The 20134-nt window shown below is 32.4% G+C and overlaps 4 protein-coding genes across 7 annotated transcripts; 2 read left to right on the top strand and 2 right to left on the bottom strand.

Annotated features, from left to right (window-relative positions):
- Positions 1–1475: 1475 nt before the first annotated feature.
- On the top strand, positions 1476–3411 carry LOC107007190 (CASP-like protein 2D1). The gene is made up of 3 exons (XM_015205702.2): positions 1476–1845; positions 2056–2167; positions 2966–3411. The coding sequence occupies exons 1-3, from the start codon at positions 1700–1702 to the stop codon at positions 3224–3226; spliced, it is 519 nt and encodes a 172-aa protein (XP_015061188.1). The 5' UTR covers positions 1476–1699; the 3' UTR covers positions 3227–3411.
- Positions 2963–4772, bottom strand: LOC107007189 (ATP synthase gamma chain, chloroplastic-like). 3 transcript variants are annotated; one of them, XM_027913862.1, is made up of 2 exons: positions 3727–4771; positions 2963–3188 (listed from the first exon to the last, which is right to left on the bottom strand). In XM_027913862.1, exons 1-2 carry the CDS (start codon positions 4727–4729, stop codon positions 3160–3162), a joined length of 1032 nt encoding a protein of 343 aa, XP_027769663.1. In that variant the 5' UTR covers positions 4730–4771; the 3' UTR covers positions 2963–3159. The 3 variants fall into 3 exon arrangements, with proteins under 3 accessions (XP_027769663.1, XP_027769664.1, XP_015061187.1); XM_027913863.1 differs by lacking the exon at positions 2963–3188 and adding an exon at positions 3238–3350 and having other exon boundaries at positions 3727–4772; XM_015205701.2 differs by lacking the exon at positions 2963–3188 and having other exon boundaries at positions 3544–4771.
- A 1531-nt stretch (positions 4773–6303) lies between these two features.
- On the top strand, positions 6304–12171 carry LOC107007187 (AUGMIN subunit 4). Its single transcript, XM_015205700.2, has 13 exons — positions 6304–6646; positions 6735–6782; positions 6855–6980; positions 7340–7672; positions 7896–7995; positions 8480–8525; positions 9280–9373; positions 9511–9582; positions 9761–9819; positions 10891–10959; positions 11038–11089; positions 11773–11850; positions 11945–12171. Exons 1-13 carry the CDS (start codon positions 6518–6520, stop codon positions 12020–12022), a joined length of 1284 nt encoding a protein of 427 aa, XP_015061186.1. The 5' UTR covers positions 6304–6517; the 3' UTR covers positions 12023–12171.
- Positions 12172–12718: 547 nt separating this feature from the next.
- Positions 12719–15874, bottom strand: LOC107007186 (calcium-dependent protein kinase 2-like). 2 transcript variants are annotated; one of them, XM_015205699.2, is made up of 8 exons: positions 14827–15874; positions 14370–14513; positions 14153–14305; positions 13947–14041; positions 13669–13836; positions 13456–13583; positions 13286–13385; positions 12719–13207 (listed from the first exon to the last, which is right to left on the bottom strand). In XM_015205699.2, the coding sequence occupies exons 1-8, from the start codon at positions 15518–15520 to the stop codon at positions 13133–13135; spliced, it is 1557 nt and encodes a 518-aa protein (XP_015061185.1). In that variant the 5' UTR covers positions 15521–15874; the 3' UTR covers positions 12719–13132. The 2 variants fall into 2 exon arrangements, with proteins under 2 accessions (XP_015061185.1, XP_015061184.1); XM_015205698.2 differs by having other exon boundaries at positions 13947–14062; positions 14827–15872.
- Between the last annotated feature and the right edge of the window lie 4260 nt (positions 15875–20134).

The following is a 20134-nucleotide window of genomic DNA, read 5'->3' as shown; positions in this document are numbered from 1 at the left end:
TTAGCTACTCATAATCATCAAAGAAATTTTCGAATATATGTAAATCATTCCAAGAAGTTAAAAGATGAAAAGAAAGAATATAACCCCAAAAACTTTAAAGTATCGTTCCTGATGCTCTCCGTTCGAAAATTAGTAAAAGAATGACCAATAAAACTAAAATAAAACTCTATTTATACTAAAGTCGAATTTGCCAAATCTGGGCTTCAGGCGTGCGACGCGTAGAAGCCTTTGATTCTTTGGATCCAACGAGGAGGCCTTCTGTGCGACGCAAAGGTAGCACGAGGTCTTCTGCCTCGAAATTAATTGAAGGCTTAATATTCTTCAAACTTGTTGCGCGACGCGGAGGCTACATGTAGTCTTCTGCTTCAAAATTAATTCGAAGCTTGATAATCCTCTCCCTTTTGTGCAACGCGTATCTAGCACGTAAATGCCTCTGAGGCATTTCTTCAACTTCATTTTGCTCCACTTCCTCCTTAGATTTTCGTGTCGCTTTCTTTTCTCCTTTTAGTGCACATTTCTTTCACATTGTCTTCCTACACAACTAATCACGTTGGTTAGTCCAGACACATAGAATTAACTCAATACGGACTCTTAAACCTAAATTTAACAACTCCAAACTAAGCATAATTATGGGTACAATTAGCAATATGGGCATACAAATATGCCCATGATCAGTACACATATCTATAGTTTTAAAAGAAAATCAAAAAAATATAACACTAGTACTATATATGCTATCAAGAAGAAAATGAACTCGATGACCTCCTCATGCATACACCCCGCCCTTACGGTTACAATTAGGGGAGAAATTATCTTTAAAGTCCTTTTAAGGCCTAACTCATTTAGTTTATTTAAAACACAATACATAAAAGTGACCCTTAATTTGGTGTCAGTTGGCAACTATGATTTTAACTTTGGGTGTGCACAAGTAGGCACCTAATTAAACTTATCTAAAATTGAACAAATAGACACATTCATCCTACATGACACCCTACATGGCAATTCGGTGTCCTCTGTGGCGTCCTACATGTATTATGTCATGTAGAACATGTGTGTCTACTTGTTCAATTTTATACAAGTTTAAGTGTTTATTTGTGCACACCAAAATCAAAGGTCATAGTTGCCAACCAAGTTAAGAGTCATGTTTATGTACTATGTCATTTATTTAATAGTGTGTGTGTATATATATATTTATTTTTTCATTCGGTATCCATAACTCATATGAAGCCCCGACTAAATATAAATCCCGCTCTACGGGTTCATTCGGTGATAAAGCTCTCAATTAAATTTTCTCCATATCAAAATTTCAAATTCAAAATGCTTTTAACTAAACTTTCTTCATATGAAAAATTTAAATTTTGAGACATTATTAAGAATACAAACAGTCTCACGATTATACGCCAACTATGTTGTTGTTTGGGAGTGGGAGGAGTACAATGTTTTAGATATTAGAGATATCACCAACCAAAACTCACTAACCTTTTATCCATGATTTCTCTTCTTGAAAGGTCACCCCACTTGTTCTCTTTCTTCCCACTATCGATAGGCCCTTCAAACTCATCATTTCGAATCCTTCTTTTCTACTAAAAATATTTAAAATTCAAAATAAATTTCAATAACATAAACAGATTCACCAACTCTTTCTCCCTATATGTAAAGTACTGTAAGGAGGAGTTATTCTACATTTTGACCTAACAAAATGACATCAAATCTTAAAGCCCTTGACTGTACACTAAGGTTGTTTGTCATTCCTTTGTCTATTGCCTCCATTTGGCTTTCTATCACCAATCAACAGAACAATAGCAGTTATGGGAAGCTGGAATTCACCAATTTCACAGGACTCAAGTCAGTATATTCATTCTTTTTTTTTTTTTGGCAGAATCAGAATTTTCATTAGAAAAAAAATAATTACGAAGCTAATAAGATTAGTCAACAGAGAAATTTTGTACGTACTCTCAACAAAACCTTGATACTAGGAGTCAGATTTTGTCCTTACTATCTTATATATAAAAATAACTTATATATAAAAATAATTAATAGTGTAAATTTGAACAGGTACATGGTTACCATTAGTGCTGCATCAGGTGGATATGCTCTGCTTACTGCTATAGCTTTGTGGGTCAGGGGTTTAGTCACTAAAGCATGGGTTTTCTTTGTTTCTGATCAGGTAATTAAATTCTCACTTCCACTTCTTTTCTCAAGAAATTGTGATTCTGGATCTTGGTAGAGAGCACTATAATAAAAACCAACTTGTTTTGTAATAATAATAAATATTTATATTAAAATTTTTATAATTTTACGGGCATAAGTTAATTGACATTGAATTCAATGATGCTATAGGCTTTCGGAACATTTAGAAAAGAAAGTTAATTTCATTTTTGGTGTAGTGTAGCAGTTGACGCGATACTTATTTGATTTTAGAAATCATTTAACTTTCAGTTTCTTAGGTGGTATTTAACCATTTTAATTCAATTTTAGTTGTTTAACTGTTGACATGGATGAGTAGATACTTAAATTTGTATAAAATTGAATAAGTAAACACACATATATGCCATGTAGGGCATAAATAGACAGACATGTAGGATGTCAAGTAAGATATATGTGTCTACTTATTTAACTCTACATCAGTTTAAATGTCTATTTGTTCACACCCAAAATTAGAGAGTGTAAATGCTATAGGAGGCAAAGTTAAATGATATGTTTATGTATTATGCTTTTAATATAAGTTCATAGTAGTTCATGATGTTCTGTGAAGATTCAATATTTTAACTATGAAACTCGTAAATTCGTAATAGTTTAGTGTTTCTTCAACCTATTTACTCATATCTTCAATGATTTGTTGTAGATAATAAATTTAAAAAGTCAATTGTTTTCTCTAAATTTTGCATTCAGTTAAAATACATCACATAAATTACCACTATTTTGTTTTGTTTCATGTGAGCTAACTTTTGTTTTCTCCACACAGCTTGTAGCATACTTAATGGTTACATCATTGGCTGCAATTTGGGAAATTCTTTACTTAGCCTACAATGGTGACCAAATGGTGTCATGGAGTGAAGGTTGCACTTCTTTTGGAAAATTCTGCAGTAGATTGAAGCTGGTTTTGGTTCTTCATGCCATCACCCTTTGTTGTTTTCTTGCTTTAGCTGTGATTTCAGCTTATAGAGTCTTTAGCAGATTCCAGCCTCCTAGTAAAGACAATGAAGAAGAAAAGGAAATGCACTAATTAAATTTTAGGCATAAGATACACCATTTCCAGCCTCCTAGTAAACACCCTATGACCATGAGATATTTTCTCTTCTTGGTTCAGTTATAGAATCCTGCAAGGCCCTAATTCCATCTCCAAGGTTCTGCATTTTTGTTAAAGAAGCAGCTCTTACTAGCTATTTGAATACTTATGTTGAAACATGATTCTCACAAAATCTATGAATAATTAACAAGCATAAGTAACATACTGTACAGCATGATTATACTTGGACTCACTTTTTACATCCTTCCTCTAAAAAACAAATTATAAAAATATGGGATACTGAATAACCAATGGGAAAAAAAATCATAAAAATTTTTATTCATACATACATATAGAAAGAGATGATCTCTCTCTTTAAGACAGATTGGAACAAGGGATTATCAACTTAAAGCAATCGTTTTCTTAAACATCCTACAGAAATTTCAGCATCTATGTAATTAGTGCATCTGCTCCAGCAACAATTTCCAATATCTCACCTGTGATCTTCGCCTGCCTTTCCCGATTATAAGCAATAGAAAGGTTCCTCCTCAACTCAACAGCATTATCCGTTGCACTAGTCATTGCATTCATCCTAGCTGCAACCTCACTTGCAAATGACTCTTGAAGTGCCCTTAAAATCTGGCTATTCAAATATAATGGCATCAATGCATCAAGAATCTGAGCAGGATCTTGCTCATACTCTAAATTAGGAAAAAATTCCCCCCTTTTCACTCTCAAATCCCTCACCACACTCAGTTTACCTTCCTTACTAGTCAACCTAAAAAACTCATCTTCATCAAAAAACTCCTCTCCTCTTAATGGGAGCAAAGTATGAATCACCGGATCAGATTTAATCAACGAAACAAATTTAGTGTACAAAAGCTCTACTTTATCAACTTGTTCACTAATAAACAAAGAGAAAACATCATCAGCTATAACCTGAGCCTCTTTAGCAGTCGGAAAACTCTCAAATCTATCAACAACAAATCTATCAACATTCCGAAAATAAGCATTACTCTTCTTACCAACACTAATCAAAGTATACCCAATTCCAAGACTCGTCAATTCCGCCATCCGGCTCTCTGCTTTCTTAAAAATCCCATTGTTAAAACCACCACAAAGACCTCTTTCACCTCCAATAACAACAAGGCCAACTTTCTTTACCGGTCTTATTTCTGTCAACGGTATATCTACATCTTCAAACTGAAGCTGTTGGGTGATGTTGTACAACATATCAACAAGGGTTTCAGCAAAGGGTCGAGTACTGATGACTGCTTCTTGGGCTCGACGAATCTTAGCGGCTGCGACTAGTTTCATTGCTTCTGTAACTTTTTGGGTTTTGTTGATTGTGTCGATTCTTCCTCGTAGTTCACGAATACCACACTGAATTGAACGAAGGGGAAGTTGCAGGGATCGGAAACTAGGGTTTCTATTGGTTAGTTTAGGATCACAAATGGGAAAGTTGACGACATGACAAGTGAAAGAGAGTGAAGAAGCCATTGATTACAGACGACACTCTGGAGAAATATACCCTACTTTAATTTGTAAATAGATGAGTTTTACTACTCCCTATTTAGCTAGCGTTTGGCCATAGATATTCAAATATTTTTGGCAAATATTATTTGGATGAAAATTTGGGTGAAATTTTACCATGTGTTTGGCCATAGAATTTGAGAAACATATTTCATTTTTTTAAGAAATATGATTTATACCCATAAGTTTTTAAAACTATCAAACTAACCATAAATTTGTATTACATAGCACAATAGAAATCTCACGTAACAAGATTTATGACTTCCGCAACAAATGAACAAGAATCATTACAGTAAATATTCGTATAGTGAAAAGGTCTTCGTACAAATCATGATAATGAAAATACAACTAATATAAATTCGGGAAAAAAAAAGAGAAGAAAACAAAAGGAAATAAATATTGCAATCACAGAAGAACCTATGCTTTCTCATCTGAAAGAATTCAACCTATTCTTTAATATAATCTTCCCACATTTTATGAACAATCTCTTCTCGATGAGCTTGCATTTCCGAATCAGATGATCGAGAAGATGAAGCGATGTTGTTACCCTGAGCCAATAGTTCGTCACTTTCATCAACAACCATATCATCATTTTCATATTCATTGAATATTCCATCACTACTCTGGTGTTCACGTAAAAAATTATTGGTTGGTGTTAATAAATATATTATTTTTGTAAAATAAAAAGTTAAGGGTAAAAATTGAATTTCTAAAACTTTCCAAATAATGAAATTTTGCCCAAATACTAGTTTTTTCTAGTATTTGGGAATTTGGAAAATTTGCCAAAAAAAATAGCCAAATAATAAAAAAGTGTATGGACAAACAAAATTTGCCAAGTTTTTTCCCAAGTTTTACTTGCAAAATTTATGGCCAAACGGGCCCTTAGTTGTCCTTCCGTTTGATCATAAATTTTTTAAATAATATTTGAAAAATTATTTTACAAATAATATTTGTTCATGTAATTTATTATTTATTTGACAAATATTTCAAATTTTTAATTTTAGCTTTTTAGGTTTGAGTCAAATCTCATTATTTGGGATTTTTAGAAAATTAAAATTTTATTTCAAATTTTTATCTTTTACAAAAACACTTTCTGTAGTAGTTATTTGCGTTGTATTACATAATTTTTTTACGTAAACATCAAAATAATAATATTCTATATTTAGTGAAAATTGAATAATGATATAATTGTTAATCATAAATTAGTAGAATCTACATTGTTTTATTGAATTTCTCACTTACAATTCCTTTTGTGAAAAATTCCTATATTTGAGGCAATACAATGGATGTTCTTTGAAGTATGAGGCCAATTCTCTTTAACAGATTGTTTGTCGCACGTTTTGGTTTATTATAATTGTTTGTATTGATTTAGACAAATTATCTACTGAATTATTTACATTTTATAGCAATTAGTTTGAGAAATACTTGAATTAGTTGCTGATGGCTGACAACGTTTATTCATTCAATTTTTGCATCAATTCTCCTTTCGTACTATTAAAATTGATATTTTTACTAAATCTACATTTTAAATAACTATGTTTGAGTATAACGGAAATATTTATTAGTAATACTATATTAATCCTAAAAATTAAAGAAGAAATAAAAAAATTATCCCTACCATTAATTTTTAATTTTGTTATGTTAGAAAAAACCAAAAATACTTTACTTTTAACAAAGTAAAAAACTCAAATAATATTTGAAGAATCAAAATCCAAGTCCAAAAAATTCAGTGATTTGAATTGAATCGCCGGAGAAATGGGAAGAGGTTTGGGTTCGCAAAACTTGCCGGCGGACGTCGCTCAGCTGATCGATCAGTTAGACCGCCATTGTTTAGCCCCTGATGGATCTCTCATCTCCAAATCCGCTCACTACGATCTCCAACTTGTATTTTCTATCTCTCTACAATGCTTATTATTTGATCGTTAAGGTAAACCAAACACTCAAAAAAATGATTTATTTTTGGGCATTGCAGGCGAGAGAAGAGATGTCAAAGGAGAGACAACGATACTTGGAATCTTTGGTAGGATTTCTATTTTTGGGTTAACATTTTCATTTTTTTTCCTGATTTCCTTTGTTTGGATAAACCTTATAGGCAATATACATTGAAGCAACTGCGATGGTAGAGGATTACCAGCAGGCCATTTCTGTGGCTAATCTTGGTGGTATGAGAGATGTCCAGGGTTTATACTCTCAATTGGGCTTGAAAAACCCTCCTCAGGTTCCACTTTTTTTCAGTTTATTCGATTTTATGGATGCTGTTTGGGTAAAAGGATTCTCTTTTTAGTTCACTTGACATTACAGGCCTGACTTGGGTATACGTATTTTGTGCACGATTTTTTACTAAAAGATTGCACGTACCGTCTAGTGCATGCTTATGCACACCCGTATAGATTGTGTACTGATAAACAAATTGATTATCTATAGATGAGAATGAATGATAAGTTTAAGGTGTTATGCGTTGTACATTTTTTAGGCTCTGGCGATAGAGTTCTGCGGACAAGTTTTTTTTTTTTTTTTGGTTCATTGTTCAAATTGTTTTAAGTTCTCTGGGTGATTTTGGCTCTGGAATGACTTCAGGTTTATGAGGCTCTTGAGCATAGGATGGTTGTTGCAGAAGCAGCACAGAGATTGAGGCTTCCTCTTATCTCCAAAGACGGTGAGATTCACGAGGAGGAAACTGAAAAGTGGAGTACAATGTCAAGAAGTTCTTTTGATAGCACAAGCACCAGCATTACATTATGCTCGAGCTCAAACTCAGCTTATCAAACCAATGCATCTGCAATTGGAGCTGTTCCTACTATTAGTACAACTGATTCAACAGAACCAGATGTTGGTGGTGTTCCCAATCGGTTCCTTGGAATTACACCTGCATATTTATGGCAAACTCAACTACATCAGATGTCATCAGTGGTATAATATACCTATTTGATTGACGTGATAACCTCATGGTCTTGTGGGGAAATCTTTTCTGTTTTCCAATTAATCTTCAATGAAAGTGTTGTAATTGTCTTTTATTTGTATACATTTATCGATGCTTTGATTGCTTGTTACTACAAACGTGGAATCACTATTCATCTGGTTATCAAGTGTTAGTTCTACACGCCCATAGATGCTTATATGTCTGCTATTGTAGGACGTGGCAGAATACCAGAGATTACTTTCACGGGAGATTGGTGGCCGGTTAGATGCTAAATGTGATAAGTTAGCTAATGCAGTTGCTATTGATGACATTGGTGAGTTTAAGTTGCTAATTTGTCTTCCTTTATCTTCCCTTGGTGCTTGGCCTTTCAATATGTTTGTTGGTTGCCGAATTTCTACTTGTTTTCCTCTTAAACAAAACCAGCGTTTATAAATAGACCTGGACATCTATGTCAGTTTTATAATTAGCCCCTATATACATATTATTATTTGAATGGGTATAATATGTAGTCAATTTGATTGTAATGTTTCAAATTGTGGTGCAAATAGGAAAAATCTACTGCTGAGGTGCATAAGTTCTAGATTTAGTTGTTATCCATTTACACAAAACTGTGCCCCATTGCTCCTCAGGGATTTCTTGGTTATAGTTTTTTCTTGATTTACTCATGTCAGTGTATTCTTCAGAGGCTGGTTGAGTAGTTCTCTTACTATTTAAGTAACAGAACTTTTAGAAGTTGTTGTTCTCATATCAAGATTTCTGTAAGAATACAAGTATATAACCTTACCTTGATTCTACAGATATATCTGCTGCCAGTCAAAATTCAGCTGCCAGACTTCCAGAGAGGTCTCTCTCTCTGAACTTATGTTTCTAAATTTATGATTTATCTGAATCATTTATAAAACAGGTTGTGCATGTTATTTAGCTTGTTAATTTCAAAAGAATATTCCTCCTAATTCCGTGAAAGAAAAGACTCTACATTGGATTTATGTAAAGAATAAATCATTTGGTAAAAAAGAAAATTTGTATTCTGAAGAATGGATTGACTTGTCATGTTGTTCAATATTCCATTACCATGTATTACAGTTCCTCCCCCCCAGGAGGTGATCTAGCGGTTGAAGAGTTGGAGTATGGAGTAACAACCATAGGGACCAAGGTTGAATGTAGCAGAGGTGGTTATAGATGAACTCCTTCCCATCAATTTATGTTTTGGTGGGAAGTTTTAACCTGTACCTGCGTAGTAGGTAACAAACAAGCAATGCTAGTGTAGTAGTGGCCTAGTTGGTGTATCTGCAATTTGGCCTGGACACCATTTAACATAAAATGATAAAGTGAGATTAATCATAAACTCCCTCCATTTCAATTTTGTTTGTCTTAGTTTCACTCGGTACGAAGTTAAAAAAAATAAAGAAGAGTTTTGAATGTTGTAGCTTTAAACTAAAGATGTTGGGTATAAAGAGTTGTTAAATATAGAAAGAAACATTCTTTTTGAGTCGGTAAAAAGGAAAGTAAGACAAACAAATTAAAATGGGAACATTAATAATATTCTTGATAGCTTTTTAGATATAGGCGGCGGAGCTTCTAATCCATGATGTAACAGGGTGAAGTTGATCACTGAGGAGATTGAAAGAGAAGAAGAAGCATGGCGCGAGGATTTATATTCATCTAACAGAAAATTTGCAGAATACTATAATGTAAGAACTCTGTTTTGCATCACATTTGTCTACCTATTTCTTATTTTCGGCCTTTCCATTCTAAGATACTTCCACAGATTTGATTAAGACTCATGTTACTTGAGAAAATATTTGACTTCATATGTTGCCTATCTAAGGTCTTGGAGCAGATCCTTGGTGTTCTTATTAAGCTTGTCAAAGATATAAAGTTGGACCATCAACATAAATATGTAAGTTTACCATTCTGCTATTGTTACTTTTGTCCAAATTAAGGCATTCTCATTCTGATTTCTCTAATTAACTATGATAGACACTTCACTAGTTTTGGATACAATTGACACTGCTGATGGTCTTTTGCTCTTTCGGATAGATGTTTATTCTTTCTATAATTTGTGGATGCATTAATAGGATGAACTACAAAAGACGTGGCTGTGCAAAAGATGTGAGACCATGAGGGCAAAATTAAGGTATGACATTCATGATTCTTGTTCTGGTTCGTTGTATTAACTGGTGCCTTGTGTTTTTTTATTTATTGGGCTTGAAGAGGATTTGGAAAGTCGAATAACTTCTTCTATTCATTTGTGTGAACATTGTATGGCTATTGATTTTTCATAAGGGTTCTCTTTCTTTTCTTTGATTATTGTGGGGTTGAGATTGGGTGCAAAGCTCAGTCAAGTATTGCTTTCTCTGCCTTATTATGATGGCCTTGTCAATTGCCCAGTGCCTACTATGAAGGTAGTGATCTTGCACTTCAGTGGTTGAAGTCCTGGTTGCAGTTTGTGTTTTTTATTTCTTTTATCTATCGGAAGCACCTTGTTTATTATCCCTTGGAGGGTTTGAATTTTCTCATCTAGGGGTCCAAGGCGGTATAGGTACTACTTATATGTCATGATCTTTTCGAACTAGTGTGTTCTATTGGTTTTCTTCTTTTCGTACAGAAGGATATAATTCCTAGAGAAATCTCACATAGTAGTGTATTGCTTTCAATGAGAGTATATTCTCTCTCTTTCATGTGAAATCCGCAGAAATTTGTTCAGCATAATAGGGTCACCATCAACTTCAATAGATTTTCTTATATCCTGTTATTCTCTCACTAAAGAACAGGATCTCTTGCTTTGAGACTTATGTCTTGGAAATACTAATATTATGATCTTATTCTCAAAAAAAAGAGTAAATACTATGGTTATGGTCATCAAGTGTAACAGCTTCCATGATTTTCTATTTTTCACCAAATTTCTGGAACGTACTCTCCTATTTCAGACTTGTGCATCAAAAAGCACTTCACAAAATTAAGTTGAAATTTCTTGAAAAAATTCACTTGGTAATGTTAAGTTCAATGAGAGTAGTCTCTTAAAAACCCTAGAAATTAATTAGCATCTCCAGTTTTATAATCAACTTTAATAGCACTTTACATCCTGTTATTCTGTTAAATAAAGAACACAATGTCTAAGATCTTGCTTCTATACTTGTGCCTTTGTTATACTTATGTCACGGTAATCAAGTTTTAACAGCTCCTGACACATCCTTTTCTTTAGCAGAGTTCTGGAACATGTTCTCCTACTTGATACTTATACCCCAGAAACTATTCCCGCCCTTCACAAAATAAGGTAAAGAAACATGACTTAAGAAATCCTTATTGTGTTTCCGATGTTGAAGAACGTATACTCAGTTTACCATCATCACAGGAAGTATTTGATTGAAGCAACAGAAGAAGCATCACTTGCATATGAGAAAGCGGTACACTTTCTTATACTAATTTATCTTCTTTTTTTTTTTTTGATTTGATGGATCATCTTCATATGTACTACATTTCCATGATTTAATTACACTTGTTCCGTGGACTCTGACACCTCATTTGGGAGAATCAACGAATCTTGATCAGTCAGATTATATAACACTATTTAGCCGTGTAGTGGTAATAAGAGGACAAGTGGATTAGGCACATGTCACAACTTTGAACCTTGCTAGATAAATATCTGATATTTAAGTGGAGAAGGGTAGAGGGACGGGCCCATTATCCATTGAGCTTCGAACCATGTGCCAACTAGTCACTATCACGAGATTTTTTATTTGTTAAAAAAAATCTGTTAAATGCAGTTGGAAGATAGCCTGATATCATGTATTGATCTTCACAAAAATGCCTCAATTCAGATTGTTCATTGGCAGTTTTCATTTTCCATGTAAATTATGTCATTAAATTGGAGTTCACTAAAATAGGATCTCTTTCCTGCATATTTTTGCTTGTCCTCACTATTTCGTTTGCCAAAAGTAGCCAAATACTTGAGAAATCACTGTGGGTCTCTATTTGTCTGGTTTGGTGTTGAATAAGGATGAAATCATAGCTTTGCCTTCAAACTAGTTTATTAATCAGTCTGACGTTGTTGGGCATGGCTTTTGATCCTAACTGTGAAATATGTTAGGCGTCCCGTCTTCGTGAGTATCAAGGCGTTGATCCTCATTTTGACGAAATTGCTAGGCAGTACCATGACATTGTAAAGGTAAAGTAAAGTTCATGCGAGTTTTGTTAAATTATTGTAGTTTATTACTTTTGTTTTTTCGGAGACAAGTTAACTTTGACTCGTATCCAAGCAGAAATTGGAGAGCATGCAGTGGACCATTAACCAAGTTGAAATGGACTTGAATCCTTTGCCTGCTCACTCCAGCACCTAAGCCATCTCTCTTCATATTCTTCACAAAGGTTCATGTAATATCCATTGTAGTTTTGTTGTTTCTAATTATTTATTTTTTTCGACACACTACTTTAAACAACCTCATAATCGCTGCCATTTATACAACCTATTTTGAGCTTCAGAACTAAAGTTGTTCACTTGAAGAAAACTTCAGTTACAAGATTCATAACTGAAATTGGATATTTAACGAACTCAAAGATGCATATACCCTTAGTTGTAGTAAGGCGTACAATTCTGCATGCCTTATAAATAGGTGTAGTCTTGAAAGAAAAGAAAAGACTGAATCATAACACCTTTTCTTATATGACAGAATATAAAAACACACACCATTCATAGTGAAAATCAAGCAAAAATGATAACCGAGTTCAATGTGCTTCATGCGAAAGTGGAACACAGGGATCAGCACAAACATATGTAGCGCAAGACACATTTTGCCATGGTCCAATGAGTTGTCGTGGGACAGCTTGTAAACTGTGACAACTGGTTTGATCTTAGCTTCAAGAGGAGAACCATCTTTATGTATAGTTACTTAAGCATCGTTTGATAGGTTTTTTAGGGGATAAGTCACAAATACCTCCAGAGATACACCATAACTAAACTAAGGTCTTATTACTCTGAATTCACAAGTCACACCCAAGAAAGAGTAAAAACAAACACTCAACACAATGAATAAGACTAGATATCAAATGGCGTGATTTGATTATGAGGAGAGGCACAATAAACAAAATGTGGGTGAAAGATGTTCCTCAGTTTCTTTTTACAAGAGATGTTTATTTTACATATAAAAACACTTGAACATAACACAAGATATATTTACAAGGTCATTTGTTTCTCTATTCAAATAGTAAAGAGTTTATGTTCTTCACTCATTTCCTCTGTGCTCTTTGTGGAATAGAAAAAAACTAATGAGTAGACAATTCAACATAGTGAGAAAAAGAACAGAAACAGGAATCACCAATTTACAGGGAGAAGTTAAAAGCTCCAACTAGTTCAGGTTGTTCATGTACTTGATGTCTGTCATATCATATGGGCAGTCCATGATGCAAACGTTGAAGAATCACTACTTCCAACGACTAGGAGATTCGTGTTATTAGAAGAGCTTGCCTGGTTGTTTAGCTCCACTTGTCACCATTGTACAAAATTCCTCATAGTTGATTCTTCCATCCTGTAAATTTTACAGAATCAATACGTGTTAAGATAGGTTTGACCGTTTTTGGAATGTTTTAAGAGTGACCAAACTCACATTATCAGCGTCCACTTCAGATATTATTTCCCTTATACTAGCTGGATCACCTATTCCATGCTCTTCCATAGATGTTTCGAGTTCATCTCTTGTAATGAACCTGCATTATACAAAAGAAAACTCCACTGATTTAACAATTCCACACTGCTGCATTTGCACAATGGACTTACCCGCTACCATCTTTATCGAAATACTGAAATGCTTTGTATAGATTTTCATATCTTTCTAGTCTATGTTTATGCATGGTGGCAGTGATGAACTCAATATAGTCGATCGAGCCATTTCCATCCACATCAGCCTGAAGTTGACAAGATATATTTAGTTATTTCATGGTGTACACCATTTGAACAACAAAGTGAACAGTTGATGTGTCTCGGCCTTACAGCTTCCATCAATTGCTTTACTTCCGCCTCGGTGAGCTTTGATCCAAGTCTGGCCAATCCGCTGTTCAATTCTTCATAAGTGATTGTTCCACTATTATCAGTGTCAATGTTATGGAACATTGATTTGAGCCCCTGAATTTCATCTGCTGAGAGATTCTCAGCAATGACCTGATACCAAAACCATAGGTCAATGGTAGTTCCAGTGTGAATGAATAAAATGGAAGATTGATATACATATCGTTAGTTGTATTGAGTTAGAGCAAAGAAATCAGAGTCACCTTTAAAGCAAGTCTCTTGAGTTTGTTCATAGCTCTGAATTGCTTCATTCTTGAGAGGACAGCATTATCTAATGGTTTATCTGATGCTACTCCACCTACCTTGAGCCAAGGATGATCTATCATCATCAGGCAAATCAAAAGATGAAGTAAGAAGTAGAAAGGAGTAAATTGTTTGAAAAGCCATAGTAGCTACTAACTCAGCGTACCAAGAACTTGAGCAGCAGAAATACGTTGCTTTGGGTCTTTATTGAGCATCTTTCGGACCAGGTCCTTGGCACTAGTTGTGATAGAGGGCCAAGGTTGACTTTCAAAGTCAATGTCTTCTTTTAATATGGCATCAAATATACCTCTCTCGGTTTCTGCATTTATATATAACAATAAACACAACTAGTCCTGGATAATTATGATGCACTTAGACTTTACCTGCCCAAAACGGAGGCACACCACTAAGTAGTATATACAACATAACACCTGCACTCCAAACATCTATTTCCTTGCCATAACTCTTACGCAACACTTCTGGGGCAACATAGTAAGCACTCCCAACAATATCCTTGTACACCTTACCTGCACAAAACCCAAACAAAGTAAAGAAATCTTTAGATTGGATTAGCAGGCTGGCATATGTCCAAACAGATAAAGTCCTCTACTTCTAAACTTAGAAATCATAGATACAATTAATTACTTCTGATATGTAGATAGCAGACAAAAATATGGAATGATTTCATTAGAACTCATCCCAAAGATGCTATATACAACAACATATCCATTATAGTTCCATAAGTGGGGGTAGAGTTTATACAAACAAACCCTTGGCAAAGACATAGCAGTAACAACAACAGGATAGTAAAATATAATTATTAATGAAGAGTTAGTTAACCTTCTTCAATGAACATAGACAGCCCAAAATCTGTTGCCTTCAAAGCAGCATTTTCACTCTTGTCTGACAAGAGAAAGTTCTCAGGCTTAAGATCACGATGCATAACACCCATAAAATGGCAAACATGTACAACATTAACAATAGCTCTACACATTGATGCAGCAGCTCTTTCAGTGTAATGACCCTTAGCTATGATCCTATCAAATAACTCTCCACCAGCACACAACTCCATAACAAGACGCACTGAATTCTTATCCTCATAAGCACCTTTAAATGCAACTATATTTGGTTGTCCACTCAAATGCTGCATAATCTGAATCTCTCTTCTCATATCAGCTTTATCAGATTTAGTAACAAGTTTCTTCTTTGATATTGACTTACAAGCATATTGATGACCACTTGATATTTCAGTACAAAGAAATGTAACCCCAAATTGACCTCTACCCAATTCTTTACCTAGTGTATAGTGTGCCTTAACATCTTCAAATGCCTTGCCCAAAATGGTTTCTACTGGTTTAGGACTTGCTTGAGTTCTCATGGGTAATTGAGTTTCTGGGCCTGCTGATTTAGTATACTGAATTTGAGTTTGATGGGTTCCGTGATGATGCCCCCTTCCCCCATCACTCCCACCTGATCTATGATGCCCACTAGACTTACACTCTGTTGGTTTACTTTTGCTCAAACAAACACCCATTTATCTCAGCAGATCCAGAAATCAAGAAAACAACAACCCCAGATGGAGATTCAAGAATCTAAAAGTTAAAGACACCATATAAGTGATACACAAAAAGATTGGATTTTTATTCAAAAAAAAAGAAACACTTTTTAAGGAATTATTCAAGATTCTAGATTGGAATTGTTAATATATCTAAAATTGTCCTTAATGAGTTGGATTGAATCTTATGGGGAAAGTTAACAACACTGAAACATTGGTCAGCATAAACAGTGTATAACCACTGACAAAGGTACTAAAAAAGAGGAGAAAAGAAGAGATTTCTTTGGAAAGGATAAATTTTTTTTGAGGTTGGTTGTTACAACCCATAATTATAAAACTTCATTTTGATTCGCGTACTAAATTATTCATAATTATAATTATGAATTGAAAAAATGTTTCAAGATTAAATTTATATTGATTTGATTTACGTTATAGTTTATCTCAAAATCAATCCTAAGATATCTTAATATATCCCATCATTTGGTAGAATATACTAAATTATATATAACTAATAATACATAGATTAGTTATACATGATATTAACATATTCAATATTATTTTTACACATTTTACCGAAATGAACCTAAGGCTTACTTTTTCTATTCAAATTTGTATGACTTATTTTTCTTTTTAGTTGGTCCTACAAATGATATACTTTTACATTAAGTAATATTTGCTCTTAATAAAATGATTCATAGTCACAATAATTTTTATGATTCATTTTAAACCATAAATTTAAAATTTTTCTTTTTTTTTAATTTGTATATTTTAACTATAAATTTTTAAAATTTTAATCAAAGTTATTTTGATTGTCAGTGTAATGTTGAGGAAAATGTTAGAAAGCAACCAACAAAAGAAAAACAAGAAGATATTAAGAGGGCCCAGCACAAAAAAGAGAAGCAATTGGAATTGAGTGTGATAAGACCCTATATAAGAACACGTTGTACATGTTAAGATTTGTGTATGTCATATGAGTACCAGAATAAGGTCACACACACAACTAATTTTATTACGTACAAAAATTTATATGATAATATTTTTCTAAAAGGAAGAATATATTAATATTTCACTAAATTTATTCATATATTTTATTGAAATAATGTATAAATATCCTTAAATGATGTGTATCTAAATTTAGCACACAAGGCTCCAAGTGTCTAAAGCAGCCACACAAACTCAAACGCAACAACAGACAAGAAAGTAGCCCTAACGTTAAGTCGTATCTAACATAAGGTCATTATTTATAAAATAAAAGTCTCAATATATAAGATTGTCATTTTATAAGTCATATTTAACGTGTGATTGTTATTTTATAACAAGAATATATTATAAATTTATAAATTCAAAATATATTATTTATTATTTCATATAAAAAATATTTGAAGTACAGATAAACTCGATGCTAAAATAATAACCACCTTCAACAATAGGAGTGAGTCATATGACAAGTTGTTCAAATGATTATTTTTTATTATGTTCGTTATTAAAATAAATTATTTATTTTAATTGTTATATTACATATTTATATTGTGTTTGATATTGTATTATATTGTATTTAATATTATTAATAGATTCGCGATCTGATAATTGTGGGTGTTCAATTTCTTTAACATTTACTAAATAAAAAAAGTTTCTTTCTAAAAGCTTACTAATACTTTTATAATTTAGTTGATAAATAATAAACAAAAATTAAAAAGTGGAAAACAAAAAGAAATATAAGCAAAATTTCAGCTCAAAAAGAAGTCAAGAAGTTTCTGTTTGTCGTTTTTTCAACAAAAAGATAGATGTAATAACATTTGAACAATGAAGCATATCATAAGTAATATTTATTTCAACATTCTCAAATTTTTAATATCAAAACTATTTTAGTTAGATTGTATGTTTTATCTTTTAACATATCATCTTTACATATATATATATATATATATAAAAATTATTTATATAGGTGGAGACTCTTGGGTCAGAGGATAAATTAATACGGAGATTCTGAATTTCCTAAATACAAGAGTAGATGTTGATTTAGTTATTTAAAAGTTAAAATTTACCTTAGTGTTCCGTCTTACAAATTCAAATCTCCTAAATAAAAATCTTAAATTCACTATTATGAACTCAAATTTTAATTATAACACATAAATTAAAATACGAAGAATATCATTTTATCTTTAAGGTGTGGATGTGGGGTGCATGTATGAATAAAGATCGTACATTAAATAAAAAAATATCTTGAGATGTATCATAAATATGTATATTGTAAGATAGAGTCAGTGGACCACTCTTTTATTAATTTTGATTGTGATGTGAAAGCCCATATCTAAAATGTCCCACTAAATATTTAATTTTTTTAAAGTCAAGCTGCCCACAGAATACTGTTAGCTCCAAGTTATTTTCATCCACTTATCCATAAGAACCTGGTTTTCAAAGTTCCCCACACTGTTTTTATTAGTTATTAGTTTCATTTTACGTGATATTATATTAAGTAAGTATCATTTAATTAAAGTATAACAAAAATGAGCCAAACATTATGAAAATTAACCGGCCACAATTTAATCTAGTATTTTTTGAGCTAGTTTCAGTATTTGTTTACTATAACAAAAATATATTTTATCATTGGTAAGTATATGCATTAATAAAGAAAAATATATTTTTATCATATTAGTTGATTGTCATTAGATTCAATATCATTATAAGTTTTATGAATATTTTAAAAAAATATTAAATGGAATTAAAAATATATTTTAGCAACAATTATTATATTATTATTAATTAATTGTCGATAAAATCTAATTGTAATCGGATTAAAGTAAATGATCAATACTCTTAACATCCCAAGTAGTTATCACAATTTACTTTTTGAAAAGTTGACCTTCATGCAGGTATATATCTAATAGATGAAAAAAATACTATAATATTGATAAAAAAATACTAGATAAAATTAGTAAATTTTATAAATAATATTGTGTTATTACAAGTCTTTATTTTGAAAGTGATTTCAATCTGACAGGAATTCTGAAGTTTGCTCAAAACAATTGGCTAGAAAACCATTGTCGTTGCCAATCTCAAATCTAGTGGCTTAAATAGATTCTTTCTATTCAATTCTCTTGCAATTCATATGTGCTATATTAGCTAGGTCTCATTTATTTCCATCATTAAGTCTTAGGGTGTGTTAGTTTGATACGTAGGAAAATAAATTTTTTGGTATAATAAAATAAGTTTTTATTTTATTTTTTTGTATTCAATATGATTCCAAAGAAAATATTTTTTATTTTTTTACCAACTAAACATAGAAAAATAGGATAATATTTTCTAAAAAATATTTTGTTTAATACCAAACACACTGTTAATCTTAATTATTTAGATTTTAGTCATGAGATTTGTTTGCTGTACAAGTCTGAAATTGAAATTATTACGTGTGTTTGTTTTTATAATTTTTAAATATTTGTATGAGCATGAGTAGATTTGAATGGTTATATTTATTAAATTTTTTTAATATCATTAAAATGCCCATTCAAAGATTTCTACAAAATTGACATTAAGTTTAATACTGTGTTCAGTGTATTCATTTTCAATGTTAAATGTTGTTGCCTCCACCCACCATTATCAACTACGTACATACCTACCACCTGTATCATTAGTCACAATTATCACCGTCACAAATTATTAATATTATCGTTAACTAATATTTATAATTATTATTTTCAATCATCATTACACTTTCGAATCAATCACGATAATCACCTCAACATGCACTTACTATATATGGTCAACCACTCCTCATCAACTACCACAATTAACAATTACAAGTAATCACTACTAGGTCATTATGACAACTCAATAACTACTATTCAAAACTACCATCATCACTAAACATAATTCTCACTAATTAGCACCCACAATAACCATCACTCATCAATGTGATATATAGATACACTCAAATTCACACGTCTTAATATTAATATCCAACATTAATATATAATAACATATAATTATGCATACAATACAAGAAAGGAGGATCAAATTTCACTAATTTAACCAACAATTTTGTATCCTCAAATTATAGCTAGCTACGTGGGGTTTCGACTACAACTTGTCATAAGATGATGAGGATGCACATAATGATGGGAAAAAATGGAGAGATATTCCAAGGTAGAAGTGGACCTAACATATACATGATCAGATGTGAAAAGAACCTAACCTATACATATAATATGTTTTTTTTTTCAACAAAGAGAGGGGTCAAAAGCAAAAAAGGGATGTATGGCTGAGGGGAGGAGAGAAAGAACGCATGCATGGAGATTCTGTCTGTCGGAGGTTCGAGAATCTATGAATATCGAACATTGAATGTACATACATTCTTTGTAAAGCAAATTAAGTTAGACTAGTATATGGTTTTTCTAATTTAATTTTATTTATATCATTTCAATTGTTGAAACTTTTAAGCATCAATGACGTGGAAGTTGTAACTGCACTGTATTATATGAGTGCATGATGAATTAATTGGCATTTTATATAGTTTAAAGGGTGATTACTTCTATTGAGTGCACACATGTGCGTATGTAATTTGAACTACCCATTGTACGTATTATGCTTTGAACT

This window comes from Solanum pennellii, chromosome 12 (genome assembly GCF_001406875.1).
Source record: "Solanum pennellii chromosome 12, SPENNV200".
NCBI lineage: Eukaryota > Viridiplantae > Streptophyta > Magnoliopsida > Solanales > Solanaceae > Solanum > Solanum pennellii.
The sequence above is the reverse complement of the archived record's forward strand: the minus strand, read 5'-3'. Positions and strand labels throughout refer to the sequence as shown.